The sequence below is a fragment of the Prionailurus viverrinus genome, chromosome E3 (genome assembly GCF_022837055.1).
Source record: "Prionailurus viverrinus isolate Anna chromosome E3, UM_Priviv_1.0, whole genome shotgun sequence".
NCBI classification, from domain to species: Eukaryota; Metazoa; Chordata; class Mammalia; order Carnivora; family Felidae; genus Prionailurus; species Prionailurus viverrinus.
In genome coordinates this window covers 17,550,773-17,572,147 of record NC_062576.1, presented here as the reverse complement: position 1 = coordinate 17,572,147, position 21,375 = coordinate 17,550,773, and the positions used below count along the sequence as shown (strand labels likewise).

General features: G+C 53.2%; 2 protein-coding genes across 9 annotated transcripts; one reads left to right on the top strand and one right to left on the bottom strand.

Annotated features, from left to right (window-relative positions):
• Window positions 1–1,919: 1,919 nt before the first annotated feature.
• ZNF668 (zinc finger protein 668) lies at window positions 1,920–12,364 on the bottom strand. Of its 7 annotated transcripts, none has more exons than XM_047837889.1 (4): window positions 11,838–11,873; window positions 9,975–10,089; window positions 5,238–5,904; window positions 1,920–4,715 (listed from the first exon to the last, which is right to left on the bottom strand). In XM_047837889.1, exons 2-4 carry the CDS (start codon window positions 9,994–9,996, stop codon window positions 3,503–3,505), a joined length of 1,902 nt encoding a protein of 633 aa, XP_047693845.1. In that variant the 5' UTR covers window positions 9,997–10,089; window positions 11,838–11,873; the 3' UTR covers window positions 1,920–3,502. The 7 variants fall into 7 exon arrangements, with proteins under 7 accessions (XP_047693845.1, XP_047693849.1, XP_047693844.1 ...); XM_047837893.1 differs by having other exon boundaries at window positions 5,238–5,909; window positions 9,975–10,025; window positions 11,838–11,854; XM_047837888.1 differs by lacking the exons at window positions 9,975–10,089; window positions 11,838–11,873 and adding an exon at window positions 12,030–12,364.
• Window positions 12,365–12,373: 9 nt separating this feature from the next.
• ZNF646 (zinc finger protein 646) lies at window positions 12,374–21,344 on the top strand. 2 transcript variants are annotated; one of them, XM_047837887.1, is made up of 3 exons: window positions 12,374–12,814; window positions 14,064–19,492; window positions 20,793–21,344. In XM_047837887.1, the coding sequence occupies exons 2-3, from the start codon at window positions 14,146–14,148 to the stop codon at window positions 20,912–20,914; spliced, it is 5,469 nt and encodes a 1,822-aa protein (XP_047693843.1). In that variant the 5' UTR covers window positions 12,374–12,814; window positions 14,064–14,145; the 3' UTR covers window positions 20,915–21,344. The 2 variants fall into 2 exon arrangements, with proteins under 2 accessions (XP_047693843.1, XP_047693842.1); XM_047837886.1 differs by having other exon boundaries at window positions 12,374–12,903.
• Window positions 21,345–21,375: the final 31 nt, after the last annotated feature.

The window sequence follows — 21,375 nt, the reverse complement described above, 5'->3', positions numbered from 1 at the left end:
TTGCAAATCATAGGAAACTTCTATCTAGAATACATAAAAAGCTTTTATTACCGCTCAACAGCAAAAAGTCAAACAGCCCAATTAAAAAATGGGCAAAGAACTTGAACAGACATTTATCCAAAGATGACATACAAATGGCCAATAAATACACACAAAAAAATGCCCAACATCATTTGCCATCAGGGAAATGCAAATAATAACCACAAATTCACACCCACAAGGATGGCTATAATAAAAAGGCAGATAATAACAGCTGTTGGTAAAGGTGTGGAGAAATTGGAACATTCATATCCTGTTGGTGGGAATGTAAAATGGTGCAGCCATTTGGAAAACATTCTGACAGTTCCTCAAGTGGTAGATACACAAACAAGAGAATTAAAAAACATGTCCACATAAAAACTTGTTCATAGACTGTTCATATGAATGTTCCTAGCTGCATTATTCACAATAGACAAAGGAAACCCAAATGTCCATCAATTGTGAATGGATTAAAAAAAGTATCTCCATACAATGGAATGTTATTCGACAATAAAAAGGAATGCAGTACTGACAAATACTACAGCATGGATGAACCTTGAGAACAGTGTGCTAAGTGAAAGAGGCCAGTTGCATATTGTATGATTCCATTTACATGAAACATCCACAGGAGGCAACTCGGACAGAAAGTAGATTGGTGATTGACTAGGGCTAAGGGAAAGGAGTTGGGAATTGGGGTTGGGGGCAATAGGGGGTGCCAGCTAATGGGTATGGAGTTTCTTTTAAGGGGATGAAACTATTCTAAAATTAGATTCAGATGGTTGCATAACCCTGTGAATATACTAAAAACCACTGAATTGGATACTTCAAATGGGTTAGTTGTATGGCATGTAAATTATTTCTTAATAAAGCTGTTAAAATAATTAAAAAAAAAAGTCAGACCATCTGAGTCCTCAGGGAGCAGGAACTGGAATGTGGGATGCCTGGGGTGTCAGAGAGGAGGACCAAGGTATGGGTGTGCTATCTGGTCCCAGAAAGGGAGCAGAAGTTGTGGATTTCTTCTAAACCTCCACAGGACCCACTTCATCCTTCATTGTAGATAGATACCCGTGGGTGTCTGTTGACTAGGGTCTATGGTATCTTTGTACCAATTTTTAAAAGGTGCCTCGTCATCTCCAAGATAAATCATCTTGCTCAAGTTCACAAGTCAGTAGTAACAAAAATCTCCATTTCCAATACCCTAGTCCAGTTTGTTTCTTCCTTGGATTCTGTCCGACTTTGATGCCAGCCTGTACAGGCAGAAGGCCTGGAGTCAGTGCTTGTCTTACTTTGCGAATGGCAACAGGCAGTGAGTGTCCTTGGCCAAACTGGTGTCTCTTCCCACAGCTATGACATCCTGGTCCCTGCTGCTACCATGTGGCCCCCTTGTGCTGCTATGGAGAACAGGGATAAGAACCTCTTCTAGAGCTACTGTCTGAGGACCTGGGCATGACAACTCTTGAGTGAAGTCCCTGACATCAAGGGGATACTTGCTATTTCTGTTCCTGGAGCTACCTGGTGTTAACAGTCCTGACTTTACCAGCTACTGCAAAGTCCCCTATGACTGGCATGTGGGCCTGGAGAGGGGGTGCACATGGGTCACTTCCTGAGGCTGCCAACTTGGTCTAGTGTTGATAAGAGCAAGTCTAGAGATGATAAGAGCATGGTAAGGAGGAACTGGTTCACTCTGACCTTTGGTTTCATTTTGGCTTATAAATTGGGAAGGCCCTAGTGGCTGGACTTTATAATCCAAAGTCTGTTCTTGAGTGTCCTTCTAAAAATATTCAAGGGGCGCCAGGGTGGCTCAGTCAGTTAAGTGTCTGACTTTGGCTCAGGTCAGGATCTAACGGCTCGTGGATTTGAGCCTCGCATCAGATTCTGTGCTGACAGCTCACAGCCTGGAGCCTTCATTGGATTCTGTGTCTCCCTCTCTCTCTGCCCCTCCCTTGCTTGTGCTCTCTCTGTCTCAAAAATAAATAAATAAACTTAATGGGAACATGCTAACCACACTGCTTTGTACCTTATTTTTTTCACTTGACATATTTTCAAGATATCTTTCAACAAAATAAGTTAATAAGCCTCATTTTTTAAAAACAGCTGCATAATATATTTTATAGTGGCTAGCTTTATGTAATTAGTCCTTTGCTAATGGACATTTAGGGTATTCCCGGTTATCACAAATTTTGCTGCACCGAGCATTCTTGTCTTCAACTTTGCCATGGAAGTGGAAAAAGAACTCTGTGGTGTAAATTTTTTGACATGTGCTTGCCAAGTCAAAGGGTATATGCATTTGAATTTTTTAATAAACATGCCCAAATCATCTCCCCCCAAAATTATATCAATTTATACTAAATGTGAGGTTTCTTTTTTTCTTTTGTCTTTAAAAAGTTGTGTAGTCTTCCAGATTATGGATAGGACTGTAATTGAACAGCCATCCTTTCCCCACTGATTTGAATAATCATATTTACCATAAACTAAATTCTCAGAAATAGGGCTGTTTCTAAACCCTCCCACCCCCAACTCCATTGGCTGATTTATTCTTGTGCCAATAATAACCTATTTTAACTTCAGTGCTTTGGTGTTTATCTAGTATGTCAAATACATCACCTCCATTGGTTCTTAAAAATGTATTACAGGAGTTTTGGGGTTTCAAGTTGTGTTAATAAATCTTTTTGGGTGACAGTGAATCTAAGGATTAGACTAGGGAGAATGTCTTTCCATGCAGGTACATGGTATGTCTCCATTTAGTTAGGTCTTAAAACCTTCAGGACAGTGATACCATTTTCTTCATATAGGTTTTGCATATTTCTTGTGAGGTTTCTTCTTTTGTAGTTTATGGGTTTTGTTTGTCCCTCTTTGTCCCCCAAGTAGTTTTTCTAATTTATTACTGTAGTATACAGGAAATATACTAATTTAGGACCTCTGTGTATTATCTGTAGAAGGACAGAACTAGTCAGTAAAAGGTTTCCAGGATGAAATAACTATGGGCAGAGCTAAATAGATGTTCATTGTAGGATTTATCAATGACTTTAGTACACTCTTGATCACCAACAATCCCCAAGAAGGGCACAGGAAATTCCTGGTACTTCCTTGACCAGGGAACCCTTTTTCAAAAGACATTCTGAAAACATATGTTGGGAAACGATGCATCCAAAGACCCTTCTAGTTTCTTATCTGTCAATCCAGGGGTCTCCACTGAACCTTATCTGATGTCCAAACTCCCACTCCCTTTCCACCCAACCAAAACACAGAAGACAACTCAGTGTCAAAGTGAATGCTTTAATGAGTGTTACTCAGAGAGAGACACACATCTCTCAATAGCTGCTGCCCACCTCCATCGTCCCCAGCTCTTTGTTGGCAAGGAGAGCTAGCTGCCCGGGGATGGGGCAGGGATCTGGAGTCTAAAGAGTGAGCCGGGGCAAAGAGAGGTTCAGGACGCACCCCGTGAGGCCTGGGCTCCTGGGAGTGAGGTGGCGGGGCATGGGCTTCACGCTGGTCCCTCTTCAGGCATTCCTAGCAAAGCCACAAGGGGCTCGAGGGGCGTGGGGGTCCCGATGGGAACGGGGTGGGTACGCTCATGCTTGCGCAGGTCGCTCGCACTCAAGAAGGCCTTGGGGCAGTGGGGGCAGGTGTAGGGGCGCACAGAGCTGTGGGTGCGGCTGTGTTTGCGCAGCCCAGCCCGGTCAGAGAAGCTCTTGCCACACTGGGTGCAGGGAAAGGGCCGGAGCTCTGGGTGTGAGCGCTCATGCCGTCGCAGCAGCGTCAGCGTGGAGAACGTCTCCTTACACTCCCGGCACACAAACTGCGGTGGCTTCTCGTCAACTTCCTCACCTCCCACCTCGCCCGCCCCTGCCAAGGGACCAGGAGCCTCCCCAACCCCAGCATCTTGGCACTCCACATGTTCCACTGTCATGCCTACCACTTGCCACTGGGTGGCCATCACACCACCTGATTCGGGGGGCAGCCCTAGCAGCCCTGCTGGAGGGTCCCCTAGCCCTGCACCTGCTGCCGGGGCCGTTGAGCCCTCGCCTGCCACACTGACAGGCAGTGCCAGCCCTACTACCAGCTCCTGTTGAGGGGGAGCCCCTGCGGCCTCACTACTCCGATGGGTCCGCTCATGCTTCCTCAGGCTGGACGATACCACGAAGGATTTTCCACAGGCGTTACAGTGGAAGGGGCGCTCACCTGAGTGCACCCGGCTGTGCTTAGTAAGGCTGGCTCGCTCGGCGAAGGCTCGCCCACACTCCTCACAGCGAAAAGGCCGTTGGCCTGAGTGGACCAACGCATGGCGCTTGAGGTCCCAAGACGCCACGAACGTCTTGTCACACTGCAGGCACTTGAACGGCCGGTCGCCTGTGTGCACCCGCCTGTGCATGGCCAGGTCTGCGGGCTGCCGAAAGTCTTTGCCGCACTTCTCGCAGCGATAAGGCTTTACCCCCTCGTGGGCCCGCTGGTGGCGCCGGAAGCTTGAGGGGTCGGAGAACATGCGGCCACAACGCGGGCACAGGAAGGGCTTCTCTCCCGAGTGAGTGCGCTCATGGCTCTGGTAGGAGCTGAGCTGCGTGAAGCCCTTGCCACAGGCTGGGCAGCGATAGGGCTTCTGTGCCGCATGGATCCGCTGATGGCACGTGAGAGAGGACGAGCGGGAGAAGCTCTTCCCACACTCCGAGCAGAGGAAGGGGCGCTCACCGGTGTGGGACCTGTGGAGTGTGGAGGATGGGTCATGAAGGTGGCAGGTCCTTCACCTGACCACTGCCGCCTGTCTGCTGTGAGTTAGGGGCTCCTAACATCCCGGGGGTAGGGGGTACATAGGGCTGCACCCCAGAGTAGGGAATCTTCAGGCTAGGTGTCTAGATCCCAGATAAGACCCCACCAAGAGCCAGATCCCACTCCCACCTACTAACCTCCACCAGAGACCCTCCCGGTGGCCCAACTTCCAGCAGGTCCCCTTTCCAGTCGGACCCAGGCCAATCAGATCCCAACGGAATCCTCCAGGGCTCCCTCCCAACACAGTCTGCCCCGCCCCTGCCCAACCAGGGGCACCAGCTTCTCCCCACGGCCCAGCCCCACTCACCTTCCCATTGGCTCTTTTCCCTCTTTGCGCCTCAACCCCACGCCCGGTTGGTCACAGGGCCACCGCTGTTGCGCCATATCCCTCCCTCCTCCGCCCCTGGTGGGTTCTTCCCAACCCCGGCTCCCTCACCACAGCACCGCACCCTCACCGCTCATGGTTGCGTAGGTCCTTGAGCTCAGCGTAGGCCTTGCCGCAGCGCTCGCAGCCGTAGGGCCGTAGGCCCGCGTGGGTGCGCCGGTGCTTGCGGAACACGGAAGGGTCGGCGAAGCTCTTGCCGCAATCGGAGCAAGCATAGGGCCGCTCGCCCGTGTGACCACGCTGGTGAATCTTGAGCTTGGAGAGCGCGCCATAGGCCTTGGGGCAGTGAGCACAGCGGAAGGGCAGCTCGCCAGCATGTGAGGCCAGGTGCACACGCAGGCACACTGGCTGCATAAAGCGGCGGCCACACTCGGGGCAAGGGAAGGGCTTTTCACCAGTGTGGCTGCGACCGTGACTGCGCAACTCAGGTGCCGTTTTATAGGCCTTGGGGCACAGCGGGCATGCATAAGGCCGAGGCTTTGCCGATGCACTTGACACCTTGTCCCCACTGGCATCCTCTGCTTTGGGTTCTGTCTCCGGCTTCAGCTTCGTTTCTGCCACCTCCTCTGTGTAGTCTACAGGACCATGGGTGGCAGCATGACGCGCTGCCCTGGGCGCATTTGGAAATGTCTTAGTACAGGACAGGCACTTGTAGCGACGGCCGGATCGCTTGTAGCCGAGGGTGGAGGATGACCGGGCCTCCGTAGACTCCACCTCCATGGCCTCAGAGGGCGGAGCTTTTCTAGGAAAGAAGCAAAGTTAGACACAAGCCACATCCTTCTGCCATTCTCTAAGGCCTCTATCCTTAACAAGGCCTCAGAGAGGAGTTCTGTCTTACCAGCATTTCCCATGGGGGATGGCCACATCCTTCTTTCCAAACACCCCTGGGTCTAACACTCTGCACTCAAGTTTCCTGTCTGGTCTGTTCATTGAGGAAGGAAGTTGGACCAGGTAACCTCTGAGGGTCTAAGAGAGGAGTCTGGAGTCATCAAAATGTGCACCTGCACTTCTCTCCCCAGCCTCTGGGCTTTTCCAAACCCTGCACATTCCCAGAAGGCCCAAGTTCCATCCATCTCACCATCTTCCTTTTCCAGCTCAGCATCTAAGGCCTGTGCCAGGACACAGAGTCCTATGCATGCCTGCAGACACAGAGGCTACGTAGATGTGGGTCAGACCTGAAGGTTGCCAACTGCCCAGAGAAGACAGAGGTAGGTTCAGAAGAAGGCAGAACTAGTGGGCTAACTGGTGATTGGCACCGTCTGTCTGGAAGAAGTAGGTCCCCAGTGTATGTATTTTGTCTTTCCCTTCTGGTTAGTTAGCTTTCAGAGGCAGCAACTGTTCACACAGAATTCTGGCCTTGCACAGCTGTAAGGTACTCCACCCTAGACAGGAATCCTGGTCCACCCTCTGCTCTGGAATTGCTGTTGAGCTCCTGCTCCCATAGCTCTGGTAATGGGGAGCTCAGTTACTCTCAAGGTGGCTTGAGCCATTGCTAGCAATTACATGTGTCTCAGTATAATCAATATATCTGATTTAGCCTGGCCTCCTGGGACACCTGCTCTGGATAAGCCCCCTTCTTTCTCATTCACAGCCCAGACACCCTCCATCCAGCTGCTCCTGGGGATCAAGGCTGGGAGGAAATAGGATTAATGGCTGCATTAGTCTTAACACCAGCTCATCCTCCCTAGGGGATGAAAAGAAGAGGATTATGGGCAGATCCACTTAGGAAGGGCTCAGCAGCAGCTGCTGGGGGTGGCCAGGGGGAGGGAGGATGCTGCTATAGACAGGGCAGGGGAGCCAGGTGTGTGCAGAATCCAGTCTGGGAGGTAAGAAGCCTGAGTTCTACTGCTCCTTTCTAGGCCTGTTTCCTCATCTGTATACCTCAGGGTTTGGTGGCTTTGAAGTTCTGACCCAGGGAGGAAGTTCTGACCCAGCCAGGGCTGCATCTTTATAGTCAGCACCCTTCTGCCTAGTGGCCCTGCCTCAGTCCCCACCCCTACACACATCATCTGCTATGTGCACAGACAGCTTCTTCATAAAGTATCATGTGACACTTTGTCCCCTGCTCAATAACTTTCCATGACTTCCATCATATCACGCAAACTCTCAGGTCCTTCCTGGCTGTTACAAATCCCACCAATCCTTCCTTTGAGCCCCACTCCCCCCAGGAAGCTCTTCCTGCATTTCCCCTCTGGTTTTTGGCCCCAATCCTACACAACTCTGTTCCACCCTCAGCTTGGTTCTTTTCACTTTTCCCACTAAGTACTGGCGCTGGAAGGTGAGTTAAAGGGCTTGAGGACCAACCTTCCCCGTGGTTTGAATTTCCCCCTACAGTTCCCAGGGGATCCTTCCCTGTCTCTGGATGAGGCAGTCACTACCTCCTTTCCAGACCATCTCTGGACAGACTGCCTGATAAAGTTTCTCTTTAATAAAAAAGATAGCTCACATTTACTGAGCACTTGCTAAATAAAAGGCAGTTTCCTAAGCTCTTTACATATATTAACTCAAACTTCACATCAACATCGCAATAAAAGTTCTATTATATAGATTCCTTTTTTACAGATATGGGAAGGAGGCCCAGAGAAACAATGTAGCATTGTGGTTAAGTGTCCCGTCTCTGAAACCAGACTGCCTGGCTCTGAATCTTGCCTCACTCACTTCCTAGCAGTGACCTTGTGACATTTACTTTATGCCACAGGACCTCAATTTTCTCATCTGAAAAATGGAGGTAATAGTACTTACCTCACAGGGTTGGATGAAGACTGAATGGAAGTGATATGATATGAATAAATGCCCTCAATTACTGAGAGTCTTCTGAGAGCCAGACACTTTGCTGAGCACGCTACCTTATTTAGTTCTCTTACAGCTTCCTGAGACAGAGATCTTATCCTCGTTTTACAAACAAATGAACTGAGGTTCCAAGGGATTTAGTGACTAGCCCATGGTCACAAAGCTAGACTCAACAGCTGGGACTTGAATCAGATGTTTAACTTGCCTTGAGTTGCTGGGCCCTTGATCAGTCGTCTGGGCCCTCCCAGACTTGTCTGCTGCTGGGCCAACCTTACAGTGACCAGAACCCTGAATTCAGGCCACATCTTCATCTTCTCTCATCCCTGTAGAACTGCCTTGAGACCAGAACCAGCACCCTTTATGTCTGTTTCCCTCTCAGAGGGCTTGACCCCTGCGTTCTGAGCTCTGGGCCTCAGTGTTCCCACCTGTGAACCAGAAATCAGAGAGCTGGAGGTATACATCTCTCCTCCTGAAGCACTTCCCTGGGGAAAAGGTAGGGAAGCACTTTCCTGGGGAAAAGGTAGGGAAGTAGGCTGGTCCCAACAGGTGCCCAGCTCGATAAAGAGCAGAGGGCCATGTGGGCTAGGCCCCCGTCTAAATCCCACCATTAACTCCTCACTTCATTGTTCACTGAGGACTCTTCCACTCATCACTCCCTAGAGTTATGTTTCTCCAAGTCAGGTCTGTGAACCCCGTCCCCTGCATGAGAATAATCATCCAGGGAGCATGAGGATGGACTCAGAAAGCTGTACTTTATTTATTTATTTTTTTAACGTTTGTTTATTTTTGAGACAGAGAGAGACAGAGCATGAACGGGGGAGGGTCAGAGAGAGGGAGACACAGAATCTGAAACAGGCTCCAGGCTCTGAGCTGTCAGCACAGAGCCCGACGCAGGGCTTGAACTCACTGACCGCGAGATCATGACCTGAGCCGAAGTCGGCCGCTTAACCGACTGAGCCACCCAGGCGCCCCAGAAAGCTGTACTTTAAACATCCTCTCAGGGCCATGCCAACCAACACTTAAGAAGCAAAGACGCAACCTTGGGTCTTCACAAAGCTTCTAGGAGAGGCACTACGACGCCTCTTTTTCATATACGGAGGTTAAGGCCCCAGTAAGGAAAAACACTTTACAAGCACACCTAACTAGTCAAGAGGCACAGACTCAATCCAAGTCTTCAGGCCCCTGGGTTCTTTCTCTACCAGTCTTCATTTACTTCAGGTTTATGAGACAAATCAGGGGACTTTCCACTGCTCCTAAGACAAAGACCAGTATCTTTTCCATGGCTAGCAAGGCCCCGAATGATCTAACTCCTGCCTACCTCACCTTCCCCTCCATTTCATGGTGTCACTAGGCTCCATTCACACAGGCTGTCTTTCTTTTCCAAAAATAGCTAAATTCCTTCCCACCGCAGGGCCTTTGTACTAGTAGTGCCCTCTGCCAGAACCACTATTCCCCAAGGATCATTGTGTAGCTATCTCTTTGATTTCATTTGGGCCTCAGCTCCCTGTCACCTCCTCAAAGAAGGCTTTCCTGACTACCTTTCTTTTTCTTTTTAAGTTTATGTATTCTGAGAGAGACAGAGACCGTGTGAGTGCAGGGGGAGGTGGGCGGAGAGAGAAGGAGAGACAGAATCCCAAGCAGATTCCATGCTGCCAGTGCAGAGCCCAACTTGGGGATTGAACTCATGAAACTCTGAGATCATGACCTGAGCTAAAACCAAGAGTCTGACGCTCAACCGACTGAGCCACCCAGGTGCTCCTCCTGACCGCCTTTCTTAATGCCATCTGCATTCTTGCTCCTCCTCTTTAGTTCCCCTTACGATGCTCATCTGGATAACATTCCTTGCAAGGTTACCATGGGCCAGGTATCATTCTATGCATTTTGTGTGTACTACTCAAGTTAAGCCTCACAACTGCCTAGAAGTTTCCTATGGACTGAATGCACACATGTATGGAGAAAGCCATGTGAGGACATAACAAGAAGGTGGACATCTACAAGTCAGGAAAAGAGTCCTCACCAGGAACTGAATTGGCCAGCATCTTGATCTTGGACTTCCCAGCCTCCAGAACTGTGAGAAATAAATTTCTGTTCTTTAAGCCCTTCAGTCTTGTGGGGTTTTTGTCATGGTTAGCCTGAACGGATTAAGTTAAACAGTATTATTTTCCCCATTTTACAGACAAGGATACTGAGGCACACAGAAATGAAGTAACCGGTCATGGTTACAGCCAGTATTCAAAGTCAAGTGGTCTGCCTCCCAAATTTCTGCTCTCTGTCCTGACTGTTGCTTTGGTAGCACTTACACATTTTATAGCTTGATTGTTAACTTTCTGTCTCCAACACCAGAGTCTAGGCTGGCAAAGAGCCAGGAACCTTTATTATTTTATATCCCCTACACCTAAAACTGTGATTGGTGCCCCAAAACAAAGTGAATGAATCAACCTCTGAGACAGAATTCAAACCCAGGCCTATTGCTTCTGCCTCCCCTATAGTAGGTGTTTGTGAGAATGAATTTCTCTGCCTTTCCAATTTCACAAGTTCCAAAAATCGCCCCATTATCCCATAGTGGGTTCATTGCTCTGGTGAGGGAGGTTTCTCTTTGCTTCACTACTGGCTTAGGAGGGGGATGCGGGCCTGCTGCCTGACCAGGCTGTAAAATGCCAGAGATGCAGGGATTTAATTCCCAGACAGCTTAGGCTATGACGCGGTGAGCAAGGATGAGGTTTAAAAAAAAAAGGAGCTGCTTTTTCTCTTCTCTGCATTTTGGTCTCCCCCATGTGTAAACAAGTAGATGCCAGTAAGGCCTTTGAGCCTTTGAGATCTGGTGAGATGATGGATGGGGAACTGAGAACTGTGCAGAAGTGAAAGCTAATCATCTCCTAGGCCTCCAAACTGGTCAGTTCACAACCTAATCCTAACCTACTTTTTCAGCCTCAGCTCCAGCCGCAGTGTGTCCCCCTCCCAACAGCGAACTAAGCTCCAGCCTCAATTCTCAAACTTTTTCACCTAAATGCATCTCCACTTGCAGTTCTCTCTGCCTCAGCAGCCCTTGCTCGCCTTCTCCCATGGGAAAATTCTTTTGCATCCTTCAAATACCTGCTTTCTCAGTGCCCTCAAAAATACTTAAAAGGCAGTAGAGGTAAGGGCGCCACGGTGCTCTGGGCCTCAGTTTTCTCATTAGTTAAATGGGGTCTCTGAGGTTCGTCCGAGTTCGAAGGGCGTTAGGGCCTAGGAGACGTGGTGAGAAGGGGCCGAGAGCGGCAGAAACCCGGCGCTTCTCGCTCTCTGCAACAGTCTATCTGTCGGCGCTCCCACCAGACAGACAACCCCGCAGGGCAGGACCCTAGGCTGACTCGTCTCCGAAGGCTGGGAAAACGGGGCCTCGGAGAACGAGGCAAGAAGGAGCGAACGAAGAATGAGAGAATGAACAAATGAATGGGCCAAGGACTGGATGCTGGACAAAGGCCTGCAAGATGGCGTTCTCTAGGACCGCGGGAGGGGCGGCCAGGACCTCGGCCGGGGAGGGGTGCCGCAGGCGCTGGGGACCTTGTTAGGCGGGCCGCGCGCCTGGGACAAAAGCCCGCAACATGGCGGGCTCTAGGACCCCCAAGGCCCGCACCGCGCAAGGCGGGCAGCTGTGCCAGCCGAGCCCAGAAGTCCACAGCAGCCGGCCCGCGGGGACAGCCGGCGGGTTCTAGGACCCGCTGGGCCGGAGCCCGACTGCGCCCTCCCGGGGCCGCACTCCTCCCGCCCCGCCCGCGCTTCTCGCGCCAGGCCAACCCCATCCGCCCTCTGCACCCACAGGGAAACTGAGGCCTCTCGGACTGCGTCTGCGCTGGGGCGGCCCGGGGCGTCCCTGCGGCTTCCCGCCGACGTTTCCTACCTCAACGAACTTGGGCTGGCTCCGTGGCGTCTGCGGCAGCTGCTCTGACCGACGGAGCCCGGACACTGCCAGGGAGGGGCAGGCGCTAGGACCCAGCGGGGGGGGGGGGGGGGGAGGAGGGGAGGGAGAGGCGGGGCCGGAAAGCGGAAGTGGGAGGGAGCTTTCCCAGCTAGGGAGGAAGGCAAAGTTTACCCGAGCACTGCAGGTGAAAGTGGCGGAGCAACATCTTGAAAGGGGTCTATGTGGGTGCTAACGACAGAGGACGCCAGACAGGTTTACGGCATATACCGGATTATTGCTATCTTGTGGCCAGATCACCAAGAACTGGAAGGCGGGAATACAGAAGGGCCATGCGCAAGCTTTGTAGCACTGAAATCCACTTATATTCCACCACATCTCCCTCAGTAGCGAGGAGTGAATGAAGCTCCCTCCATCTGTCTTGGGAAGTTGTTTTCAGGGAGCCCCACGAAAAATGTCGCCAAAGTACTGAGGCCAGAACAGCAGAACCCTTTTTTTCCCTCTTCTGCTTTCAGCCAATATGCACCGGAACGATTTTCGCAGCTCTTGCCGGAAGTGTGGCTTAGACTAATGCAAAGCAACGCAGAATTTTGACCCTCGTGGGCGGAGTCAGAGTCGCGTTTCAGCTACCTCTCCCTTAGCCCCGGAAGTGTGTCTGTGTACAACTGCTGCTTGCAGGCGGCACAGGAAGTGTTCTCCAGGCAGAGGTTTCGGGGGGAACCTTTTGCGGCTAGGACACTTCCTGTTTCCTAGTAACAATAGGAAGTGTCCGCGGAGCTGGGGGTAGACTCCTGGCTCGAGCCAGCTGCGCCTTCTTTCCTCTACCTCCTTCCTTCTCCGTTTTCCCCTTTCCCTTTTCCCCTCCCTTCCCACCTCCCAGGAGCCCTGGCGGAGTGTGCGTCTGTGGGAGCGCGAGAGCCCCCCACAGCCACCCCTTGGGGCGCGCGGCTGCAGTTAGGGTGAGGGTCCCAGTGCGCAGGCGCGCTCCCGTTCGCGGTCCCCAACGGACTCATCCGCGGCGGGAACGAAAAGGGGCCACCCGAGTGAGGTAGGGGTCCTGAGAAGAAATTGGCCAAGGAGATGAGTGAGGCGAGAAGACCTGGTTGGTGGTTGATCAGGAGAAGGGGCTCAAGCGAAGGGGCTTTGTGAGTTGAGAAGTCGAGGAGCAGGTTTGGAGGGGCTTTAGATCCGGAGATATGAGTTGTACATATAGGGATCCCATGGGAGTGAAGAATCAAGAGTCAGCGAAGGCCAATGTGATATAGGAGACATGGGGGCCTGCTATGGAAAGAGTAAGGGCTTTGGAAAGAAAATTGCTTGAGTCAGTGGGTTTGCCTCTGTAAACTGGACTAAGGAGGCACTGCAGGGTGTTGTGAGGATTAAGTGACACAACGAACGTTCTTTACTTAGCACAGTGCTCCGCACATGGTAATGCTCAGCATGCGTTGTTGTCATAAGTATTTTGAGAGAAGATAGAAAAAATAAGAAGGGATGGTGAGGGTATAGTGAGGAGGTGTAGGAAAGAAAAAAGGTAGGGGGTGAAGAGCAACCAGAAATGGGTTGGAATTTCCAAGGTAGAAGATGATTTGGACTCAGGGGAAGTAGGTGAAGGAAGTGGCCAAGAGAGTCTTTTAGAAAAGAGACTTTGTGACCCTGAAAGGAATAGGGGAGGTGAGGGAACAGGCCAGCCCATTCTCTGAAGAGGGCTTTAAGCCCCCACCTCTCACATCCTCAGCTGTCAACTGGAGAAAAAGGCTGCTTTTCAATGTCTCTAGGCTACTCTGTTTAGCTGAGGGATCAAGGAGAGAGAATTAGACTTCTCACATTGAAGGTCCTAGAAAAGTTTCAGGTTTCCTTTGAAAATGTCACAGGAGGTAGGTTGGTTGGTTGCTCCAGAATTATAGAGAGGAGAAGGTTAGATTTTGTGGATTTGGTCTGATGAACAGAGGTAGGTTGGTAGGTCTGTGGTAGGTTGCATCCCTCTAGACTTTAGTTTTCTTATCTATACCTCTAGGATGGGTTAGGCCTAGAGGAGCTCTCATATTTGGGGAGCTTATGTGCAGGAGGCCTTAAATCCAAGAGAAAGCAAGTCCCTGGGCATTACTGCTTGGGGAACATTTCTGTGACCTCTGATGATCTTGCTGCTTATAGAGCCAAGAGGCAAAGTTAATTCAGGTCTTCCTTCTGACCACCACCCCCTCTTCCTAGGCCTTGGCCCCTCCACCAGAGGAAGATGCTGCTGCCACCTGCCTGCTCTTCCTGAACCTCCAGGTTTCTGCCACACTGCCCCATGGAGGACGTGCCCACCTCACTCAGCTGCTCTGACTGTCAGCGCCACTTTCCTAGTCTTCCGGAACTGTCCCGGCACCGCGAGCTGCTCCATCCATCTTCCAAGCAGGACAGTGAGGAGGCAGACAGCATCCCTCGGCCCTACCGCTGTCAGCAGTGTGGGCGGGGCTACCGTCACCCAGGGAGCTTGGTCAACCACCGCCGGACCCACGAGACTGGACTTTTCCCCTGTACCACCTGTGGCAAGGACTTTACCAATCCTGTGGCCCTCAAGAGCCACATGAGGACTCATGCTCCGGAGGGCCGCCGTAGGCGCCGGCCTCCCCGCTCCAAGGAAGTCATTCCACATCTTCAAGGGGAGACAGCATCCTCTGACTCCAGGGACCACAGGCTCAGCCCTGGGGAAAGCTGGACAAGCCAGAAAAAACATGAGGAAGAGACCTTTGGCTGTGAGTCTGGGCCTGACCCCAGGGCAGCTTTGAGCACTTGGGAAGATCCACCCACCCGACAAAGAGAAGGCTGGGAAAGCCAGCCAGATTCAGAGGAGGGTGCAGAGCGCTGGGGGCCCACTACCAATTCTACCAGAGCCACCCCGCTCCCCACCCCAGCCAGCACCCTCCTTAGCAATTTGGAACAGTATTTGGCTGAATCGGTAGTGAATTTCACAGGGGGCCAGGAGCCCACTCAGTCCCCTCCTGCTGAGGAAGAACGGCGGTACAAGTGCAGTCAATGTGGCAAGACATACAAGCATGCTGGGAGCCTCACGAACCACCGCCAGAGCCACACCTTGGGCATCTACCCTTGTGCCATCTGCTTCAAAGAGTTCTCTAACCTCATGGCTCTGAAGAACCACTCCCGACTCCATGCCCAGTATCAGCCTTACCAGTGTCCCCACTGTCCCCGTGCCTTTAGGATCCCCCGAGAGCTGCTGGAACACCAACAGTCCCATGAGGGTGAAAGGCAAGAGCGGCTATGGGAAGAGAAAGAGATGCCCACAACCAACGGGCACACAGATGAGAGCAGCCAGGATCAGCTCCCTAGTACACAGATGCTGAACTGCTCTGGGGAGCTCAGCACCTCTGGGGAGCTAGAGGACAGTGGCCTAGAGGAGTATCGGCCTTTCCGTTGTGGAGACTGTGGCCGTACTTACCGCCATGCTGGGAGCCTCATCAACCATCGCAAGAGCCACCAGACTGGTGTCTACCCCTGCTCCATCTGTTCCAAGCAGCTGTTCAATGCAGCTGCTCTCAAAAACCATGTGCGGGCTCATCACAGACCCCGGCAAGGAGCTGGGGAGGACGGGCAGCCATCAGTGCCACCAGCTCCCCTGCCTCTGGCTGATACCACCCACAAAGATGAAGAGGTCCCCACCACCACCCTGGACCACCGCCCCTATAAGTGTGATGAGTGTGGTCGGGCTTACCGCCACCGGGGGAGCCTGGTGAACCACCGCCACAGCCATCGGACAGGAGAGTACCAGTGCTCACTCTGTCCCCGCAAGTATCCTAACCTTATGGCCCTGCGGAACCATGTGCGGGTACATTGCAAAGCTGCTCGCCGCAGCGCAGGCCCAGGGGCTGAGGGTCCCCCCAGCCACCTCAAGGTAGACCTCCCGCCTGACCCCATGGAAGCAGAGGCAGCCCCACCCACTGATCAGGGGCATGGGTGCAAACACAAAGAGGAGACCACTGATGTCCCCCCAGCAGCTGACAGGACAGCACCACAGATATGTAGCATGTGTGGGATGCTCTTTGAAGACACTGAGAGCCTTGAACATCATGGCCGGACCCATGGGGAAAGGGAAGACAGCAAGACAGAGACTAGGGTGTCCCCTCCTCGGGCTTTCGCATGCCAAGATTGTGGAAAGAGCTATCGTCACTCAGGCAGCCTTATCAACCACAGGCAGACCCACCAGACGGGGGACTTCAGTTGTGGGGCCTGTGCCAAGCACTTCCACACTATGGCTGCCATGAAGAACCATTTGCGACGCCACAGTGGGCGGTGGAGCAAGCAGCACCGGAGGCGAGCTAGCAGTGCTGGCAGTGGGGGAGAAGCCAAAATCCCATCCGGCGGGAGCTGGGCCCAGGAGTTGGTGGAAAACAGTGAGGGCCTGGACTGTCCGCAAGACCCTTCAGGGGGAAGTCCTAATGTAGCCCAAGGCAACTTGGAAAGTGATGGGGGCTGTTTGCAGGCTGACACTGAAAGGGATAGATGTGGGCTTGAGAGGGATGAGGCCTGTTTCCAGGGTGATAAAGAGAGCAGAGGTACTGAGGAAGGACTGGAAAAGAAGGAGGCTTGTTTCCTTGACAACTTGGACATCCCAGATGATGAGGAAAGCAATGGGACTCGCTTCTGTGATGATCTCAGTGGGGTGGGTGAAGGCCAGAAACTAGCCACTGACCAGCCCAGCTCCTCTTGCCACTCTCCAGAAGCTGTCACTAGCTGGCCGGCTGAGGTCTCCCACACGTGTTCTGACTGTGGGCATTCTTTCCCTCATGTCACTGGCCTGCTGAGCCATAGGCCCTGCCACCCCCCAGGCATCTATCAGTGCTCTCTCTGCCCGAAGGAGTTTGACTCACTGCCTGCCCTGCGCAGCCACTTCCAGAACCATGGGCCCGGGGAGGCAGCCCCTGCACAGCCTTTCCTCTGCTGCCTTTGTGGCATGATCTTCCCAGGACGGGCCGGTTACAGGCTTCACCGGCGCCAAGCTCATGACTCCTCTGGCATGACTGAGGGTTCAGAGGAGGAGGGGGAAGAGGAAGGAGCATCAGGGGCAGCCTCCACTCGTAGCCCTCCACTGCAGCTCTCAGAAGCAGAGCTGTTGAATCAGCTGCAGCGGGAGGTGGAGGCACTGGATGGAGCTGGCTATGGGCACATCTGTGGCTGCTGTGGTCAGACCTATGATGACCTAGGGAGCTTGGAGCGTCACCACCAAAGTCAGAGTTCTGGGAACACCATAGACAAGTCTCCCAGCCACTTAGAGTCAGGTGATGCAATGGGAAGGGTTGCAGACCATGATCATGTCTTTGAGGACGCAGTGGCCTGCCTCTCTGGGGAGGGTGGGGACACAAAGTCTGGAGAGGGAGTAGGTGGCATGGTTGTAGACAACCTTTGCATGCAAGGTGGGGAAAGTTTGCTGGAGGCCCAACCCCGCCCCTTCCGCTGCAACCAGTGTGGCAAGACCTACCGCCATGGGGGCAGCCTGGTGAACCACCGCAAGATCCATCAGACTGGAGACTTCATCTGCCCTGTCTGCTCCCGCTGCTACCCCAACCTGGCTGCCTACCGTAATCATCTGCGAAACCACCCCCGCTGCAAAGGCTCTGAGCCCCAAGTGGGGCCCGTGCCAGAGGCAGGAGGCAGCAGCGAGCCCCAGAACGTGGCAGAAGAAGGGCTGGGGCAGGCAGATGTGGGAAAGTTTCAGGAGGAACTTAAAGTGGAACCCTTGGAGGAGGTGGCAAGGGTGAAAGAGGAGGAGTGGGAGGAGGCCGCTGTGACGGGGGAGGAGGTGGAGCCAAGGTTGGAGACCGCAGAGAAGAGCTGCCAGACTGAGGCCAGCTCTGAGCGGCCCTTCAGCTGTGAGGTGTGCGGTCGGTCGTACAAGCATGCTGGCAGCCTCATCAATCACCGGCAGAGCCACCAGACTGGACACTTTGGCTGCCAGGCCTGCTCCAAAGGCTTCTCAAACCTCATGTCTCTCAAAAACCACCGGCGCATCCATGCAGATCCCCGGCGTTTCCGCTGCAGCGAATGTGGGAAGGCCTTCCGCCTGCGGAAACAGCTGGCCAGCCATCAGCGGGTGCATGTTGAGCGGGGTGGGAGCGGGGGCACTCGGAAGCTGATTCGGGAAGATCGGCCCTTCCGGTGTGGGCAGTGTGGACGGACCTACCGCCATGCTGGCAGCCTCCTAAACCACCGGCGCAGCCACGACACGGGCCAGTACAGCTGTCCCACCTGCCCCAAGACCTACTCCAACAGCATGGCCCTAAAGGACCACCAGAGGCTGCACTCAGAGAGCCGGCGGCGGCGAGCAGGGCTATCTCGGCGAGCAGCTGTGCGCTGTGCCGTCTGTGGCCGAGGCTTCCCTGGCCGGGGATCTTTGGAGCAGCACTTGCGAGAGCATGAGGAGGATACCAAAAGTGGTCTGAGAGGTCCAACTGGTACAGAGGGCAGTGAGGGGAACCTCGCTAATGACCAGGGACTAGAGGACACATCAGGTGGTACTGAGTCAGTTCTCCAGCTGGAGGATGGAGCCAGGAGGCTGGGGGGGCAGAGTCTGAGCCCCATCAGGGCAACAGGTTCAGAAGCCACAGAACTGGTATCCTGGGACATGGGGAATGCAGAAGGGAGGCAAGGAGATGGGGGACCAGTGGATCATGGTGGAGATTGGGTTCCTCAGGGTCATATACTGACCAAGCCAGAAGATGAGTCAGGGAACAGCATCCCCAAGAGTCCTTGCCACCTTGGCAACAGCCAGTCCAATGGACCTAGTCTGAGTCCAGTGGATAGCTGGGACGATGGAGACAGCCGACCTGAGCTCCGTCAAGACAGTCACACCTTTTCCTGCAGCCACTGTGGCAAGACATACTGCCACTCGGAAGACCCTTTGAACTGCCAAAGCACTTCCAAGACAGACCGCCACTATTGCCTGCTCTGCTCCAAGGAGTTCTTGAATCCTGTGGTCACTAAGACCCACAGCCACAACCATATAGATGCCCAGACCTTTGCCTGCCCTGAGTGTGGTATGGCCTTTCAGTCCCATCATGAACTAGCCAGCCACCTACACACACATGCCAGCGGCCTCAGTCAGATGCCACCCCTGAGAGAGGAGGCCAGAGGTCCTGAAGGTGGGGCTGTGAAGGATGAGGTGGATCTCCCTGGCCAAGGGGAAATCCAAAAGGCCCCATCAGAACCCCCCAGGACCCCAGGAGAGAATACTGGGAGTGCTAATGGGGGGCAAGGAGTAAAGTCCACAGTGGCTGAAGACGAGGAACGGCCCTTCCGCTGTGCCCAGTGTGGGCGTTCCTACCGCCATGCCGGTAGCCTGCTGAACCATCAGAAGGCCCACACCACTGGACTCTATCCCTGTTCCCTCTGCCCCAAACTTCTACCCAACCTGCTGTCCCTTAAGAACCATGGCAGGACCCACACAGACCCCAAGCGCCACCGCTGTAGCATCTGTGGCAAGGCCTTCCGGACAGCTGCCCGGCTGGAGGGTCATGGACGAGTCCATGCACCCCGGGAGGGGCCCTTCACCTGCCCTCATTGTCCCCGCCACTTCCGCCGCCGAATCAGCTTCCAGCAGCACCAGCAGCAGCACCAGGAGGAATGGACAGTGGCCAGCTCTGGTACGGGGACATGAATGGCTTGGGCAGAGGACGGAAGGGCTTCAGAGTAGGTGGGCAGAGTGGCGGTGGGGGGACAAGGAGTGAGAGGAGAGGGTCACATGGCTTCCAAGAGGTTGTGCAGGAGTGGAGGGTGGGGAATTGGATATGGAGGAAACTGGTCTGAGGATGCTGCCTGGTGAGGGCAGAGATCAGAACTCCTGAGTCAGGTAAACAGCATGGTGGGTTGGACAGTGGGCTGGGGGGAGGGGGTGGTTGTGGGCAGGGGCAGAGGCAGCTGCCGTGCAGGAACCAAAGAAGAATGGGCTTTTTGTTTGGGGAGGGGAGGCAGCCATGTGTCTACTATATCTGGAAACTCCTGATCCAGCCAGTAAAGGAATGATTTCCAGAGAAAAATGGCCTAGGTGGTGCTCTTTCCCTAAGTAGGCAGGGAGCAAGAGGGTGAAGAATGGGGTTGGGAGGCACCCCCAGAATGGACTGCTTTGTGTTTTGTGCTGACCTGGTCAGGGAAACTGGTCACTGGTTGGCCCCCAGCTCCCTGTCCCTCTTTCTCTGAATTTCGTCTCTGGTCCCCCTCCTCTCTTCTTGGAAACTAGACCTTTGGTCCTTAGGTACTGATACTGCCTCATGTCTCTTCCCTATATTGAACCCTTTACCCTTTCTTCTCTCTGCTGTGCATCTCCTTTTTAGGAGCCAACCAAACCACTTTTTCCACCTGCATACCCCCATTCCCTCCAGCACACCTTTAACTGGAGGATTGAGTCACAGATAATTGTTTCTTTGAAGCCAGGCCCAGCTGAGGCAACAACAGTCATTAGCCCCTATCTCCCATCCTCTATCAGGGGGAATTTCCATGGAAAGTCACTCCACCCAGCCCGACGGAAGGATGAGGCTGTGTGGGAGTGGGGCAGCCTGTTTCCTCAATCTGTTCTTGAGCCCTGGGCTCATGTCCTCTGCCTCCTCTAGAGATCTGTAGGCCTTCTTCCAGGATCTATTCCATTTAGTGGCAACCAAGGGTGGGTATCCCCAAGATGGCGGGCCCTTGACCAGAAATGATCAGGGAAGGAGGGGATGGTGGGTGAGAGTATCGTGAGAGAGCTGACAAGATGGCTTTCAGGATAAAAGATTTCTTGTGACCTCAAGGGAATGAGTGAGGAGCCAGTTAGGCCTGGAAAAATCATTAGTTTACATGCAGGCCTCTGGGGTTGGGGGTAGCAGCAGAATGGCCTGCAGGCTAGGGAGGGGGTGCAAGCTGTGTGGGGTTTGCCGGCCTCAGTCAGTGACCTCCTCTCTTTCTCCCCAGGAGCCCCAAAGGCACCAGCAGTGGGCAGACGGGACCTGTCATTGCCCCCTCCACCTACCCCCACGACCCCACTTCTGGATCCTTCACCCCAGTGGCCTGCAGACCTCAGCTTCTCCCTCTGAACTTCAAGTCTCCAAAGATCAGAATACGGGCGGGGTGGGGTGGGCGGGTTGTAGGGAAAGGCTTGATCTCCATGTTTTGCTCAGGAGTAGTTAGGCATCCCCATCTCTTATTTCCCTCTCCTGCTGTGAAGAGGACCCAGATCTGGCCTCTTGCCCATGGAAGGGGTAAGGTGTTCCTCATATCCCTGTCCTTGAAGGCTCTCCTTTCCCCAGCCTTTGTCATTATGCTCTTCCCTATGACCAGCCCTGCAAGAAACCCGGTGCCAGGCTCTGCCACAATGTGGGGCCGCTGTCACCAGCCAGATTCCAACAAGAGGGAGAGGTGGATTCAGAGAGCCACAGGTGGGAATGTTGCCTATGGAAGGGGAGCCTTTTGCTACAATTTGTAACTTATTTTCTAAAGTCTATTTTGTAACAATTTATTTAAGTTTAAAAAAAAGGAAAATTGCTCCCCCCCAAAA

Coding starts and splice junctions, on each gene's coding strand:
- ZNF668 (XM_047837888.1), bottom strand. CDS start 12,063: ATGTTGCTCCGCCACTTTCACCTGCAGTGCTCGG. Junction 5,905..12,029: donor CTTTCACCTGCAGTGCTCGG/GTAAACTTTGCC, acceptor TTCCTAGAAAAG/CTCCGCCCTCTGAGGCCATG. Junction 4,716..5,237: donor GACCTACGCAACCATGAGCG/GTGAGGGTGCGG, acceptor CACACTCCACAG/GTCCCACACCGGTGAGCGCC.
- ZNF646 (XM_047837887.1), top strand. CDS start 14,146: ATGGAGGACGTGCCCACCTCACTCAGCTGCTCTGACTGTCAGCGCCAC. Junction 19,493..20,792: donor ATGGACAGTGGCCAGCTCTG/GTACGGGGACAT, acceptor CTTTCTCCCCAG/GAGCCCCAAAGGCACCAGCA.